The following is a 16275-nucleotide window of genomic DNA, read 5'->3' as shown; positions in this document are numbered from 1 at the left end:
GTCGCCTCGGTTACATGCAAGACTGTGGTAGCCTGGATCTAGAAGGTTAAGATCCAAGATGGAGGATTTCTTGGCTGCTGTTCGTTCTCTTTGTGCCGATAAAAATTACGGAGAATTAGCGAATTATTTGAACCGTTCTACGGATTTGTTGACAAAACATGCAGGACAAATTGATGCAGCAATTGGATCATTAGATCCTGAGCAACATTCCATGGCTTTCATGGCATTATTGTAAGTAAATTATGAAGCTACTGTACACTTGTATTTTCATATTTCATCTAATATTCTGTTTACTTTATCTGTTTCAGACTTGTGAAGTTATCACTGCCTAGTTATGGTGACATTGAATTGTTATACACACAGATTCAACAGTTTGTCTCTATCTGTTCAAGAGAACAAATTCAGTATTCTGTAGAAAAATGTAAGGCAATGATTAATTTACAGAAACAATTTGTTAGTTTGCTGCAAATCCTTAAATCTTTCGTTTTACCAGCTGATTGCCTAATTCCTTTTACCTGATATTGGATAATTCATGTTTCATAATTCTTAATTTATCTTCTTTCTTATTCTTTCAGTTGCACATTTATGCCATTTTATGACAAAATGTCTTGTTGATATGAAACAGGTATGTGCTTTATGACAATCACTCATATGGCCATCAGAAAAAAATTATCATTTACACACATAAAACTTAATTGTAACAAGCATGGTTTTGCTTATCAATGTCTTAGAAATAAAGTTATCCTCAGAGCTTGAAATAACGGCTGGATATCAGACAATGTCTGCCCAGAATGTAGGTCTTTTGCGACGATGGGTCATGTGACCTACCCACCTTTAAAAAAAATTGTATCAAAATAATGAACAGAAATGAAAAGAGCTTTGTCATCCAGCCATGACCAATACAATTCCTTATGAAATTTTATGTACTTCATAAGGAAATATTACATGTTAATAGTTGAAACTTTGCCTTTTTACTAATATCAAGGTGCTCTTTTCATTTCTCTTGTTCATTTTGACACTACTTCTATTTTAAGGGGGTAGGGTCACATATCCTGTTGTTACAAAAGGGTAATTGGAACTTGTCTGGTCAAAGTTTTGCCTTGCTGGTCATTTGAGCAGTAACATTGAACCAGAAACGCGGTATGACCGAGCTAAAACTCATTCTATTATTATTATGAGCAATGATTGACTGGCCATTATTTTAAGCCCAGTATCTTTATCTTTGTTCTACTTTGTCCCATTTTTGAAGTGTTTTTATTGCTTTTATAGCCAATGAGAGGAATCAAGATAATGACAATAGCTATTCAAAAAGCACAGCTATCCTCTACACAGTTAACCTCCATCCATGCAGACCTTGCTCAGGTAGTATCCATTATAACCATGTTGATTTTAAAAAGTATTGTAAAATTGTTATACTGAGATAAATAACAAAAATGAATGGTAAAAAAGTAATTTATTGTCCACTGAAATTCTGATTGAAATAATTAAGAAGTCCTTGGCTGATGGGGGGGGGAAAGGAAAACTGTAGCATCCAAAAGAAAACCCTTCAAGTGCAGGAGAGAAAAAGCATGAGCATTTACTCACATTCGACCCACAAGTTCAGGGAATTCACCTGGGAGCCATTGGTAAGAGGAAAGCACTTCCCTAAATAGAAAGTATAGTTAATATAAAGAAGATGAAAATGTATGGAAATACTTCTTTTTGCTATTGGATTTTAGAATGTGGTTACCAGATATATTAATCATGCGTACAATATATAATATGTGTAAAGTACACATTTATTGGTTTCTTTTTGTTTTCTTTTCAGCTTTGTCTTGTGGCAAAATGTTTTAAACCTGCATTGCCTTACCTTGATGTTGATATATATGACATTAACAAAGAAGTAAGTCATCTTGAAACTTCAGGAATTTTTCTAATAAGCATTTGCATACAAAATTATCATGCTGATAGAGGAACCTTAAAAGATTCAATATTAAACAGGATTCTCTTATCTTTTTATTACAATTTGACAGAAAAATATGTTTGATGCTAAAAATTACTGAGCTTTTACTATTCCATCAATACTAATTAGATGATTATCATGTTGTCTTTTGTATCAGGGAAATAAATTTGATGCCAAGATATTACTGAGTTATTATTATTATGGAGGAATGATTTATGCAGCACTGAAGCAATTTGATAGAGCACTATACTTCTTTGAAGTGGTATGTTAATGATATGGTTTTTGGAATACAAAACTAATTCATGTATCATTATATATTTTATGTATGCATGTAATACATATATTATGATCAGCCAATCTGTATGGACTTTTACAATAGTGAGCTAGAGACAAGCTTTTGTACTGCTCATACATTTTGTACAGCAGCTCATTGGATGTGGATATTAAGATGAGAATATGTGGACCGCGTAGCACTTATGAAATACATGAAGATATAGAAATATAGATAAGTTATAGTGCTTGGGAACGAGGTTATTCCGGGCGAAAGACCTTGGAATTAAATTTGGAAAAATTAATTTCTTTTAATTTTAATTAATTAATTTAGCACTATAACTTATCTATATTTCTATATCTTCATGTATTTCATAAGTGCTACGCGGTCCACATATTCTCATCTTTGCATCATAATTACCACGACCTAACATCTATTTCACCCCGGCCTGCTCTCAGTCTGACCTCTAGCTCAGCTGGTAGAGCATCGGTAGTACAATTCCGAAGGTCGTGGGTTCGAATCCCAGCAAGGTCGGAAATTAATTTTTCCGAATTTAATTCCAAGGGCTTTCGCCCGGAATAACCTCGTTCCCAAGCACTACAACTTACCTATATTATCTTCTACTATTTCATTAGTGCCACGCGGTCCACATACTCTCATCTTGACATTAAAAAACTTCAGTTTTATAATATGATCCTTCTGTCAATCATATCTAACTGATTCTCTAATGAATTAAACATTGTTACAACATGATTAATGAACAATAACTAGTTTTTTCCTTAATAATGTCATTTTGTGTATCTCATATCAACAGGCTGTGACATGTCCTGCTATGGATGTCAGTCATATTATGCTTGAGGCGTATAAGAAGTTTATTTTGGTTTCTTTGATACTCCATGGAAAGGTATGCAGACATTCATTCAGACATTTGTTATACAAGACTGCTGCCCTCTGTGTATCTCTACTGTTTTGAGACAAACTTTTCTCACTTGCTTCCTGCCAAATTTAGCGAATCAAAAATCAGAAACTGAATACCACAAGAAACTTGTCACAGGATATTGAGCATTGAGAAACAAAGAAACAAAAACTGAAATCATTTGGCTTCACCTCTTGAAAGCAGTTAAACTTGGTATATTCTACAATTCTGAGGGTAGACATGAATAAATATTAAATTGGTAAATAGGGGATCTGCCAAAAAGATGTTGCTTTAAAACTCAGAATCCACTTAGCCTCCCTTCCAACTCATAAATTGTGAACTATCTTGCAGCTCCATCGCTTGCTAGCTTGCTGCAATCATCAAGAGTGGTTTACTTGACACAAATCTACCATTATTTTGGCATTCCTCATAGACCTTTTGGGCTTGGGTGTAAAGTTATGCATTTGTTACAAACTCATAAACTAACATTAACGTTTTTTTCCTGTCAACAGATAACAGGCCTTCCAAAATATACTTCAAATGTGGTGCAAAGGTTTCTTAAGGTAGTTTTGTAATTGTTGATGAAATGATTTTTTCATTGCAGTGGTATAATTTTTTAAGCAAACAAACAAAAAAATTATATGCAAAATTTTTTCATTGTTCTTTTTTTAAACATTTAGTTGATTCACTGGGACATGCATTAGTTTACTCTTTATCGTTTGCATATTAAAAGTGGGTTATGGCAAAAAACATTCTGCTGGCGAGGAAGAGGGGGCGCAAGGGAAGTCAAAATACCACAACACCACACAGAAAGCTACACTATAGCAACATGTCTATGTATCATTGATCAATAATATATATTAAGTGTTAACAACAACAACAATCAACAATCATGTTTATTCAGTACCTGCTGTGCTATATAAAATTTACAAGTGAAAATAAATACAATGTATTAAAAACCTAAATAAAGGTACAGGCTATCTATAATAACCACAAGGGCTAGCCGAGATAGATAGCTATGCAAATACCGTTTTCAATAATAGAAAATTGGGTCTATGAATATAACATAAAAGATCTGGACATATGTTAATTGGAAAAGGCTTCAATTGCAGAATCTTGCACGCTACTAACAGTCTGACTGTGCAAGCTGAGGTTCTAACAGACAGAACACTTGCCTCTGCCTTGCATTTAAGCTTGTAAAACCGCAATACTGCAGTATAAAATAAAAATTACTGCAAAACTGTAACAAAATAAGGCAATACCGCATCAATGTGAACCATTATGCCCCCCTTAGTAAAACATATATGTACACATTCATTTATTGTTTATTACTAAAAGACATACATCTTACTTTAATTACATTCAAGCCATTAAGTGCTCCTTATCATGAGTTGGCAACATCATTTGCATCAAATAACCAAGGAACTCTACAAAGTGTAATCGCAAAACACCAAGAAACATTTGCTAGGGTGAGTGACCTTCCTTATGCTTTTAATTTGGTTATGGCTGTTATTTCAAAATTATATTTCAATTGCTTTTGTACAGTGAGCTAAAAGTAATAAAAAAAACAAGCCTCCTTTGCCAACATCTCTTATTATATGTATTCTACTCTAGATGGGGTTCCTGTGGACTGGTGTCCTTCTTGGTTAGCACTTGATTGGATAGACTGAAAAGACCTTTGAGGACATGTGAAACGATAGAACGAATCTATTGTGTAATTGCCTCATGCTATTGTTTTATAATCCAAAAGGTCCTTTCAGCCAAATTACAGTGTATGTAATTGAGTGCTGACTGCCCCTCTTAGACAAATTTTTACAGACACACATAGACCAAAAAGACCTTTGAGTACGTTATTTTGAGGGCCACATGTTAGATAACTCTCTGGGTTAATTGTGTCACCCTCCTTAAATAAAGTTTATTGTATTGTATTGCATTGTACATGTCAAACAATAGAACGAATCTATTGTGTAATTGTCTCATTCTATTGTTTTATAATCCAAAAGGTCCTTTCAGCCAAATTAGGGCTTTTGCATTTAAGTATTTTTATAGACATTTGCATTATATACCTGTATATGCATTTATGTTTAATAGCGAAGAGTGCTTTTTGCCACTAATCTTTCAACATGAGAGTCTTCAAGTAAACATAAAATAAGAAATAATCAGTGAATAAACTGATTAAAATCTCGTTAAAACTGAACATGTTTTAATTTATGATACAATCGTACTGTATAATTGATTTCAGTTCCTCTTTTTTCAAGACTTGACTTCCTCAAGACTAAATTATTACAGTTAGCTAAATTTTAGACAAAAGAATATAATCCATGCATAACATTACATGTGTACAAAGAATTTACACTGAATTCCACACGTGTTCGTTCACTCAGTATACGTCACTCATGCTTGGTATAGAGTAATGGATGATGCCTCTATTGTCTATTGTCTACTGTTACAAAACCCAAATCAAAGCAGCTTTTGCTCATGGGTCAGTGTAAAAAAAAAAATTAAAAATCAGTTAGAATGGTGTTTGCTGGTGTTGAGGTTATCAAGTGATAGGAAACAGGAAGTGACCTTGAAGTGATTGAATGATCATTTATTCCTAAGATAACAATGTAGGACTTATGAAACAAGTGATAGGAAACGAGAGCGACCTTAAAGTGATTGAATGATCATTTATTCCTAGGATAACAATGTAGGACTAATAAAACAAGTTAGAAGTTCCATTTACAAAAAGAATATCTTGAGATTGACAAAGGTATGTTGATAAAGTGATTTCATAAAAAATATCAATAACTCATGAATTGGGTTCAAAGGATATAGCTTGGACAGACCACATGACATTCTCTTGAGAATGAGATTCTTCGTATGACTGATATACATATTATATTTATTATTTGTGTCTTCTCATTTGCAAGCAAACCATTATTAATCGTAAGAATATTTATTTAAAATAAAGAATTTATAGTCTAGGGAATGATGTGTGGTCTGAAATGGGAATACATTACATTTTTATGGTTTTTATTTGTATATTGTATTTGTATATTTTTTATCTGGTGTTGAAATTTTATCACTCTGTTGTAATCACTCCCTGTAATCATTGCAAAATAAATTTAATCACTACATTTGTTGCTTGCAGACATTTTTAACCCTTTCACTGAGTGACATGGCAAGCAGAGTGCACTTGAACAGCCCAAGAGAAGCAGAACAACACATACTTCATATGGTAAGAATATTATTTTACTTACTATTTATAATCTTAAGGATCTTACCTACAGGTAGCAGGATTAATTTATGATGTACAGTGGATCCTGGTTAATACAGCCACCAAAGGGACAGATTAAAGTGGCTGTATTAGCTGTGTGTCTACTTTAATAGAAAATGTATGCATGGGTGTTTGGTCTGGACTTACAAGGTTGTTCATGATAACCAGGTGGCACTGTAGCTTTAATTTATTTTGGTGAGAGAACCATAAATGACCTATTAGACGACAGGGCGTCTATTAGATTTTCGTAACAAAAGGGGGGGGGGGGCGTTTAATAGATAAGAGGCGTTTATTAGAGAGGGGCGTTTATTTCAATCTTTAAAAACTGAAAATAACAACGCAGAAATGTGCCCAAAATGTAAGAACAGCAACAAGAAATGTTCAATAACAGATCACAGTCAACGAGTTAAATTGATTCAATGTCACATCGGAATCATCCTGGTCATCAAGCATTCATTCTCTTCATTTGCTTCATCAATGTCTGAGTCTCATGTCACTAAAAGGGTCTGGGCGTTTGCCTTTGTCTAAAACAGAAAGCTGCACCTTGAGTTGCTCCAATCCTCAATTGTTCCTGGGTAGTATTATGCAAGGACAAATCAATGAAAGATTGCTGACATTCTTAGCAAGGAGATAAAAGCTATCAAAGAGCGATACCCTACTTTGATACTGTATGATTAGAAAACCATTATTGATTAAGCAAGAAACTGAATGAATTAATGTTAATTTACCGTTTGTCTTTCTATTGCTTGTACTTGACTAACCTTTGGAGGGGGGCATCTATTAGATACGGGGCGTTTAGTAGAGAGGGGCGTTTAATAAATATATGGAGGATTAGGGGGGCGTCTATTAGACACAGGGCGTTTATTAGATAGTGGGCGTCTAATAGGTTATTTACCACCTCTCACCAAGGCAAGCCAACATTGAGTCCCTGACTCAGTGTCATGTGTGAGTAGAGTTGATTTTCTCCTGTGCATTAAAGGTTTTTCTCCAGATTCTTTGGTTTTCCTCACTTAACAAAAATTAACTTCTATATTCCAATTGGAATTTAGTGGACAAAAGGCTATTCTGTAGAAAGGCCATTTTCACATTGAGCATTACACTTTTGTGTAGGAGGTCATGGTTTAAGTGCTGGCGGGACCAACACTTAGGGACTTAAAATAACCAAGGAGGAAAATGCTGCCTTCGTAATAACATCTGCAAATGGTTAGACTTTCAAGTGGCTCCAGGGGTGGGTCCAGGATTTTGTTCAGGGAGGGTGCACCCTTTAGAATCAAAAGGAAAAAACAGTATTGGTTATCTTCGAAGTAGAGGCCCAAAATGGAACCAGGGAGGGGTGCGCACCCCCTGCACCCCTCCCCTGGATCCGCCCCTGGGCTCTGAATGTCTCTCCACACTTCATCATTACTAACCAATAATGGAGGGATGTAGAAAGTGGATGTAAATGAACCATGGCATTGGCCACCCTCAGTGCCTACACCTCATACTCATGATTGTAAGCACCTTTGATTATATCCATATTGAAAGGGTGCTTTATCATAAAATGATTATTCTTAAATCATCAATGTTAAATTCTGTTTAATTAACTGGCTTTCCTTCATGTATTTTATGCACCTTTCAGATAGAAGATGGTGAAATTTATGCAGCTATAAACCAGCGTGATGGGATGGTTTGCTTTCATGACAGCCCTGAAAAATATAACAGCCCAAAAATGCTTAAAAAATTGGATGATGAGGTAAAGGATAAAATAAGTATATCAAATAAATATCTTATCTGGTCAGTTGGTCCATCTGATCCCAGTAGTTTTGGGGCTTTGTTCTAAGGGAGCATTCACAAAACATTCTTAGGGGGGAGGGGTACTGATGAGAAAGTGGGGGGTCCCTCAAAAAATGAAGATATAAAAGGGGGTACTGGAAAAAAAGAAAGCTCTGAAGGGGGGTACCTAATATTAAAAAGATAAACATGGCCATGGAATAACTATGATATACTAAATGTTTTCATTGATGAAAAGTGAATTTGAGGTCTAAAAATGCCAGGTTTGGGGGATAGGGGGGGGGTGTCTCAAATTATTTCAATGGAACAAAAGGGGTCCTGCAAATTTTTTTCACAAAGGATAATTTCTCATCAGTCCCCCCCAACAAGTGTTTGTGAATGCTCCCTAAACTCAGAATGTACTTACGTACCTTTTCTATATTTCCAGATTCGACAGTACCAACAACTTGATGAAAAGTTGCAGAATATGGACAGACAACTTGCAGTGAATCCGCAGTTTGTGCAAAAGGTTTGTGACAATTATAAGCTGTTTCAAAAAAGGTTGGTAAGGGTTTTGTTGCATGTTGCTTGCTAAGCTTGAAATGTATTATATTCATATGTAAATAATGTCAGCACAGAAGACAATAATACCAGAAAAACGTGCAGACAAAAAGTTTGGGAAAATTTCATATTGTTGTGACTTTTCGCTGGTCGTTTTCAACCATAGTGCAGGGCGGTGCAGGGGGGGGGGGGGGGGCTTCATATGCAACACTCAACAAAGCCTTTGCCAACCTTTTTAGATATGGCTGTATACCTATGTCAAACATAGCTATCTAATAATCTATAATAATAACTGATGGTTGTAATAAAAGCATCACAGGTTTCACTTGTATGGAAAGGCGAATCAGTAGAGTGAAGATCTGACAGCACATGATTCATGATTAATGATACAACAGATTTGCATGCACACACTTTCTGAGGCCAAACACACGGTACACCTGTTGTGCACGACGTTGCATGCAGGCATCAAATAGTCCCTTTTACAGTTTCCTGCGCCATCTTGAAAGGTAGCTTGCAATGATAGAGATATTTTTTCAACACCTTGGACAATTACTCTATCATTCCAAGCTCACCGTTTGTCTCGCTTCAATGCAAAGGCATGGCTTACTTGCAAATTGGTGCAGGGAACTGTAAAAGGGACCATTGCACCGTGTGTTAAGGTTTCCAACCGTTCTGCAGAATATCCAGTTCTTTTATATTTGACCCAGACACTCGTTACACCTGTTGTGCATAAGTTTGCATTCAGTCATCAAATTGCACCATATGGAAAGCCAACAGCTCTACAGAACATACAATTCTTTTATGGCCTAGACCAAGAATAGAAGAATATGAACTTTAATTTTCTCTTGCCCAGACACATGTTGAACTGTTGCACGCAATCAACAAATTGCGGTTGATCTCTTGAAGACTTGAAAATTTTTAAACGTTGTGTGTAACAAGGTTCATCGTGTGTATGTCTCGAACATTGCTGACAATGGCGTGATGGTCTCAGTCAAAAAAGCGACTTTTTTATTCATCATTTTATCAAGAAAATGTTGAAATACCTCGGTAACTCCAACGCTAGTGATGTCGGAGCCTTTACTTGCGATTTTTTTCTGATCACAAACAAGTTACCTGTAATACTTATACGAGGATAATTCTTTTGTTTTGTTTGCAGACTATGAGCAGTCACGCTGATGAAGATGTAGGTATTGGGAGAATGAGAGATGATGTGCTAATGTAGTGTATCATAATAAATGCATGAGATAGTGACTGAGGTAGTCCAATGTGAAGAGAGAACGACGAGAGAATACTCCATAAAACATGTATTTAGATTTTGAGAAATGTACAAAATGTAAAGAAAAATGCTTGTAGAACATTTACCAGTGGCATAGATATGAAGATGTTGCTAGCTGACTGACCAACACTTTTCGTTAAATAAAGTTTCTGGTTCACGACTTTATGGACAGTATTTTCCTCAATTGTCCACGTTGACCAGAAGATGTTGTCTCGATGACAACGAAACGTAGTCTTGTTTCGCTGATCTTTGTATTAAATGGCCACGTTTGTTATATTAACGTTCATTGATTGCGAAGCTTTAGACCCATGGTACTTTATGTATTGTACAAACATGGATCGATACAAACGTGGATCGCCAAATACATTTATTGGTAGGAATAAATTAACCATCCACGACGTTCCTGCCTTTCGGCAATAATGAGAACATTTTGGTAGTGCTAGTCAGTTCACTGCTCAACTACGTTATAATTCAATATAATGCAATGTAGTGACGTCAACCGGAAGTGTGAGTGATTTCTCTTTGGGGTTCTGTTCATGGGAGATTTTATTCATTGTCAGTAAAACTAAACTCATCCACAGGGAGGACAGAGTTTGAAGGTGCGAAACCCCAAAGTGAAGTTATTTACACTTCCGGTAGACGTCGCCGTCGCAGATTTTGCAAATCTTAAAATCCCTAAATATCTCGAACGCGACTACTGTGACATCGAGAAAGGTAGAAAAATGGTCATGGTATATTAATATTATCTTTAACTTTATTTCGTATAGTTGCAAAGAAAAATTAACAGTTTAAGTCAAACCAGCTCATGCGTTCCTATCAAGATTCAAAGATTCAAAGATTCAAAGATTCATTTTATTTTTTTTCGAAGTTTGATTTCCATCCTGCTTTGAAACTTGCATTAATGAAACGAACGTTTTGAATTTGAAGTCTTGGCTCGGATTAAAAGTTTCTTTAGTTCTTCACGAATTCGTGCAAAGCTGAAATTATTTCACCATTTTAAAGTTATTTGTTTGGTGTGCAGTTTTGTTCAAAACAATTCTTTCACAATTGAACATTTAGAGCCGGCAAATACCGGGATTGAAATTTACAGCGTTCGTTTCATTAATGTAGGCTTCAAAGCAGAATGGAAATCAAACTTACAATGATGAAATGAATCTTTAAACCTTGATAGGAACGCATGAGGTGGTTTGACTGTAAAGGAATATAATTTTTCCTTTTGGCTTTTTAAGTTTTAAGTGTCTATCTTCAACTAATGTACGGTCTAAAACTAGGCCGGGTTTTTTTTCCATGTCAGTTGAGCTAGCTAGCGTCAATACTACTGTTACGTTAATAATTTTTTCCTCATGTTTTACTAACTACTTTGAACAGATAGAAATGGAGTGTAATTTGAGATAATGACGTCACAGTTCCAGTGTAGTAAATCTCAGAGGTTGTGATAACTAGTTACACACGTACTCAGAATAGGCTACTGTTATTCTATCGTTATCGATGGACAGACTCTTATCAATTTTGTTACAACTTAAGAAACTCTGATGCAATGTCCATGATCCAAATGTAGCTGTGGTTGTCTGATGACAGGTTCGCTTTAAGCCACTTGATGCCTTTAGCTGCCACCATTTCCCATTCGTCTTTTTTGTTTTCGAACTTCTCAAACAGACAGGATAATGCCAAGGCTGTCGCCCACATACTTTCCCTGTTGTCTTGTGTCAATTCTTTTGGACAAGCCTTTTTCAGGGTGTCTAAAGTGACCCCACAAATACTGGCCAGCTGTGTGGTTGGTTGCCATGACCCACACGCTTTTTGCATTGATATTAGGACTATATGGCTGTCCACGTCACCATCACTTGAAATCCTAGCGGAAGGTGTTGCTCCATATTTATGTTTCAAATGTCCTAGTGTTTTACGCCCCACTACTTTAGATGATTCTCTTGGTGGTGGTGGTGGTGGTGTCACTGATGCATAATGACTTGCCTTCCCTGGAGGGGGTGGAGCTGAATCCGCACTAAAAAATCCAATTCCTTGTTGGGCAGTTTTGAAAGATGCGCCACCCATCATGGGTGGAGGGAAACGTCCGCCACCTATCATGGGTTGAGGGAAACCTCCGCCACCTATCATGGGTTGAGGGAAACGTCCGCCACCTATCATGGGTTGAGGGAAACCTCCGCCACCTATCATGTGTTGAGGGAAACTTCCGCTACCTATCATGGGTTGAGACATTCCATAACCAAACCCTGCATTCATACTGCATAGAGCAAAGACTCTGCCACAGTCATCTTGTATGGGCATGACTGGTCTCTCCATTGCCCTAGACACTGGTTCGCGGCTATCTTCATCAACTGCGACGAAGGACGTTAACTTTGATACTATGTTGGTGGACTTGCTTAGATTAATGATGGGGAGTTTAATAATATCACTAGCGTTTTTAATGTCCCCTTCACATCGATTTTGCTTTTCTTGAATGGCTGCCTTAGCACATAATCGATGAAGCATCACACTTGTGTCTCCTGGGTTACCGCACACGGCACTGAACTTGATCACGTGCCGAATAAGTGAAGGGTTGGGACCTTCATCTACATGCCCAGTAAGGGTAGCTGTCCCTTCTATCGCCACAATTTGCCTATTGTTGTACTTGCTCTGATCTCTTCTGTTGAATATTCCAAATGATACAAATCTGTTCCCCGCGAATAGGGTAGGACTTGCTGTAGGAACGTCCTCGACTTCCCAATCTTTCGGCAGGGTCCATGTAACCTGGACATCTTTAACAGCTGGCTGTAATGCACTTTTTAAAGTCTTTATCACCTTCAAAAACATCCAAAATATGATTACTAAACGCAGGGAAAAAATTGATCGGACATTAAATTGTCAGTTTGAAAATTTGCCTAAGAGCCGTTTAAAATTTATACATTCACTTCTCATATTATGTTTCACTTTCACTTGTAAAGCCAATGTATTTTTTAGTCCAAAGTCAGTTAATGAAAGTCATAATAATAATAATAATAATAATAATGATAATAATAACTTTATTTAAGTGTCAAGTTAAGAAAAATAGCTGACTGAAAAGTCTTCTTATTGGGGACACTATTTACAACTTAAAGATAAATATATGAATAAATAAATAATGAACACTTAATATCTATGTATTTATGACTAAGATTAAAGAATAAAATTATATAATGCAATAATAAGATTCTAAAAATATAATAAAATATTGAAATAGTTATACATAATCACATGCTAATTTCAACAAAGGACACAATCATAATTACATTTACTTTCTAAAAGCTCCAATAAATCTATTTTCGTTATACCTTTCTGGATATTGCCCAAAGTGGTTATTGACTTAATGGTGGTATTCAATTTTGACCATATCACAGGCCCTAAATAACTTTATACTAGACAGCTTAGACAGCTTCAAAAGGACTCTTTTCTTTCTCGTTTTCTTTTCTGTCTATTTGACTATTACACGTTGACTAGTATTTTTATTTCACGGGTTAAATGCCCGGGGGGGGGGGGGGGGGGGTACTCTGCCAGAATTTGGGTAGGGGTGTTCCGCTGGGACTCTGAAAGGGGTACCCTGTTTACGACAAAAAAACTCAAATTTGTAGACCCTGTTTATGACAAAAGATATAATTTATTGCGCTGAGTTCTTGTTTCAATTATCATGTCATCTCGCGTATCCTTTTTTGACGACCATAATGACCAGTTTCAGTCAATACGAAAGTAGAAACCCTGAATATGACAGGAAACTTGGGAAGAACTAGGAACTTGAGTGAAATTGCATACCCTGTTTATGACAAGAAGCTCGAAAAACCATACCCTGTTCAGCGGATCATCCCCATATAGTCCATATATGGGAGTACCCCCCCCCCCCCCCCGGGGTTAAATGCCTTTGCTCTACTATGTTCACCATAAGTAACTGAGTTGAAACTAGGAATTATGAAATCTGCTTAAATTATACCTGCTATAGTATTATTAACTTGGAATAAATCCTGAATATATTTCGGACACAATTGGTTCTTGACTTTGAACATGCATGAGTATGACTATGTCCTGTAATCTCCTATATAGCGTGGGTAGACTAGCGCATCGTTTCCTAAAAAAGTGTGGGATCTGCAAGCCCCCTTCCCCCTCCCCTCTCAGCACCTGTATCGGATTTATGTCTTTTGGGGTTAGAAAGCGAGTTATAAAAAAGAAAAACAAGAACTAGCTCGAAATAAAAGATCACATTTCCAGATAAATATTTCTTTAAGAAGGTCACTCGAATACCTTGGGTTGCAATCTGTCTTCGGAGTAAACAAACTCAGCAGTGCCTCTTCCGGCTCTAGCAACCCCCTTGACTAATGCAGTGGAGGCTCCTTCGCCAATACCAAACGAAAAGCATCTGTGAAACAAAAAAAAATTATGTGAAGAATGAAATCGATAAGCTAGATAACCGAAAATAATGCACCCCTAACCTTAATTTGAAAGCATTTCGTGCCACTAAGTCAATGACTTGCTGTGTGTTACCAACTTCGCCATCTGTCAAGAGAAATACTTGACGAGGATAACCTTTGATGAGAGGCTCTGAAAACACGTCTTGTAGAGGTCTGAGAATTTCGGTCCCCCCTAAATCTGCCTGCATAGACTGGGCATGTGAACAAGCAACATCTACACTAGAATCACTGTAAACTTCACTCTTTGTGAACAACTTTTGAAAAGAACTCCCAAAACCAATCACGTTGAAGTAACAGCTGTCCGGCAAACTTTTCAAAAACAAGAGGAGTGTTTCCCTAGCACTTCTTATCTTTGCGCCATTCATGCTTCCGCTTCGGTCTATGACAAATAGAAACTCTCCTCGCTCAAGACTTGCGGAGATGTCAAATTCGGGAAAGAAATTTAGCATGACTACCGGCTTTGCCAAAAAATCATTGGACTCTCTTCCATCTTTTGTTTTGGTAACTCCGTTCTCCACCAAAGCATGAGGCGAACGAGGCTGACAGCTCAAAATGTGGACCTGCAAATCAACATTAAATTTATATTCTTCGTCAAGTAGAACTCTGGCTTGTCTGTCATCCTCTGGATTGATATCAACTCTGAGGCGATTGCTAGGGGAGGTAATTTCTCGAATTGCAGATGCACACTGTACATCCAGTTCGAAGTCAAATGCATATTTTGTGCTCACTGAAGCGATGGTAGGCATTGTTGTGCTTACACTCCCAGTATGCTGGGAGTCCATCGGAGTATATCTAGGGTTGAGTACTGTAGGTAGCACAAAAACAATTCCTCCTTCTTTCTCTACAGCCAGTTCTGTCACAAAAGTAATCTGGACCTTAGCTGTTTTATGTGGAGCTAGGTTTCCCACGCTTATTTGGAAGATGTCTGAGCTCTCGTCGCTTTCTTCGAGCAGATAAGCACTGTGCCCGCTACTTATGGCATCATCGTACGTATCACGAGCTTCTTGCTTCTCTTGTATCTCAGCTACGATGGTTCTTCCTTCTATAGTCGCTTGAAAACCGCAGACGGCCGCTTCCTCGTCGATAGGAAACACATAAACGGCTTCTATGGGAATGTCTCTGTTGTTTTCATATTCCATCGTTGCTACAACCTCAGCTGTATAGCCATGAACTTTGGAGTGAATTTCAATACTTTTAAGCGGAATGCTTGAACCTTCAGATTTGCTTATTAAGCCAAGAGGAGCCATGTCTTTGCAGATAAGCAACCCTGATGGTAATGCTGAGTGTCTGATTTGCGTCGCCCTAATAAAATATTACAAAACTTAAACGAAACCTTAATGACACGTATCCTTACGTCACAGGTTATGATATGCAATGCCACTACGTGATTATATTGACACAGCATTGACTGACACCATCTCCCCAGCCACGTTGGAATGACGTGATTTTGCTTTCATTTACAGGCAAACTTTCGAAGTATCATTCAGTTTCCTGATTTAATATATTTCATGTACAAGACCATGGTCAAACTTATTAGAGTTTTTTTTATATAACCATTTAGTTATAATGTATTTTTTTAAATATGTTTATGTTTATATGTTTATTATGTTTACTATGTTCATTTATGTTGTTGCTTATTAGAACAAGCATGTATAAGCGCTATATAAGCCATATATTATTATCATTATTATTACATTATATTTAAAATTAAAGTTTTTAAATGAACGTTCTTTTTGATATTTTTGAATGAATATTAAGAATATTTCTAAAAATCCACAAAAAAAATTGCTTTCGTTTTTCTCTATTTTGACAACAAGCTACTGTAATTGGTAATCGATACTAACTGAAACCAATAAATGTTATCAGAA

At 36.6% G+C, this 16275-nt stretch overlaps 2 protein-coding genes across 2 annotated transcripts; one reads left to right on the top strand and one right to left on the bottom strand.

The window, feature by feature from the left end:
• Positions 1 to 46: 46 nt before the first annotated feature.
• LOC116306256 (COP9 signalosome complex subunit 3) lies at positions 47 to 10205 on the top strand. Its single transcript, XM_031716278.2, has 14 exons — positions 47 to 231; positions 309 to 421; positions 576 to 625; positions 1270 to 1362; positions 1808 to 1882; positions 2100 to 2204; positions 3028 to 3117; positions 3642 to 3692; positions 4497 to 4598; positions 5810 to 5881; positions 6263 to 6349; positions 8007 to 8120; positions 8586 to 8666; positions 9855 to 10205. Exons 1-14 carry the CDS (start codon positions 59 to 61, stop codon positions 9918 to 9920), a joined length of 1272 nt encoding a protein of 423 aa, XP_031572138.2. The 5' UTR covers positions 47 to 58; the 3' UTR covers positions 9921 to 10205.
• On the bottom strand, positions 9988 to 15732 carry LOC116306255 (von Willebrand factor A domain-containing protein 5A). Its single transcript, XM_031716277.2, has 3 exons — positions 14429 to 15732; positions 14241 to 14355; positions 9988 to 12773 (listed from the first exon to the last, which is right to left on the bottom strand). Exons 1-3 carry the CDS (start codon positions 15652 to 15654, stop codon positions 11487 to 11489), a joined length of 2628 nt encoding a protein of 875 aa, XP_031572137.2. The 5' UTR covers positions 15655 to 15732; the 3' UTR covers positions 9988 to 11486.
• Between the last annotated feature and the right edge of the window lie 543 nt (positions 15733 to 16275).

The sequence above is a fragment of the Actinia tenebrosa genome, unplaced genomic scaffold (assembly GCF_029948245.1).
Source record: "Actinia tenebrosa isolate PJP-AT-01 unplaced genomic scaffold, QUT_ActTen_1.0 PGA_scaffold8__29_contigs__length_14323225, whole genome shotgun sequence".
In the NCBI taxonomy this organism is placed as follows: domain Eukaryota; kingdom Metazoa; phylum Cnidaria; class Anthozoa; order Actiniaria; family Actiniidae; genus Actinia; species Actinia tenebrosa.
The sequence above is the reverse complement of the archived record's forward strand: the minus strand, read 5'-3'. Positions and strand labels throughout refer to the sequence as shown.

Bases quoted from the DNA above. Each gene is read 5' to 3' on its own strand.
- LOC116306256 (XM_031716278.2), top strand. From the start codon at position 59: ATGGAGGATTTCTTGGCTGCTGTTCGTTCTCTTTGTGCCGATAAAAAT. The intron at 422-575 runs GTAAGGCAATGA...TTATTCTTTCAG, and splicing joins TCAGTATTCTGTAGAAAAAT to TTGCACATTTATGCCATTTT. The intron at 5,882-6,262 runs GTATGTTGATAA...TGTTGCTTGCAG, and splicing joins ATATCTTGAGATTGACAAAG to ACATTTTTAACCCTTTCACT.
- LOC116306255 (XM_031716277.2), bottom strand. From the start codon at position 15,654: ATGGCTCCTCTTGGCTTAATAAGCAAATCTGAAGGTTCAAGCATTCCG. The intron at 14,356-14,428 runs GTTAGGGGTGCA...TTTGTTTCACAG, and splicing joins CGAAATGCTTTCAAATTAAG to ATGCTTTTCGTTTGGTATTG. The intron at 12,774-14,240 runs GTATTCGAGTGA...ATGTTTTTGAAG, and splicing joins AAGACAGATTGCAACCCAAG to GTGATAAAGACTTTAAAAAG.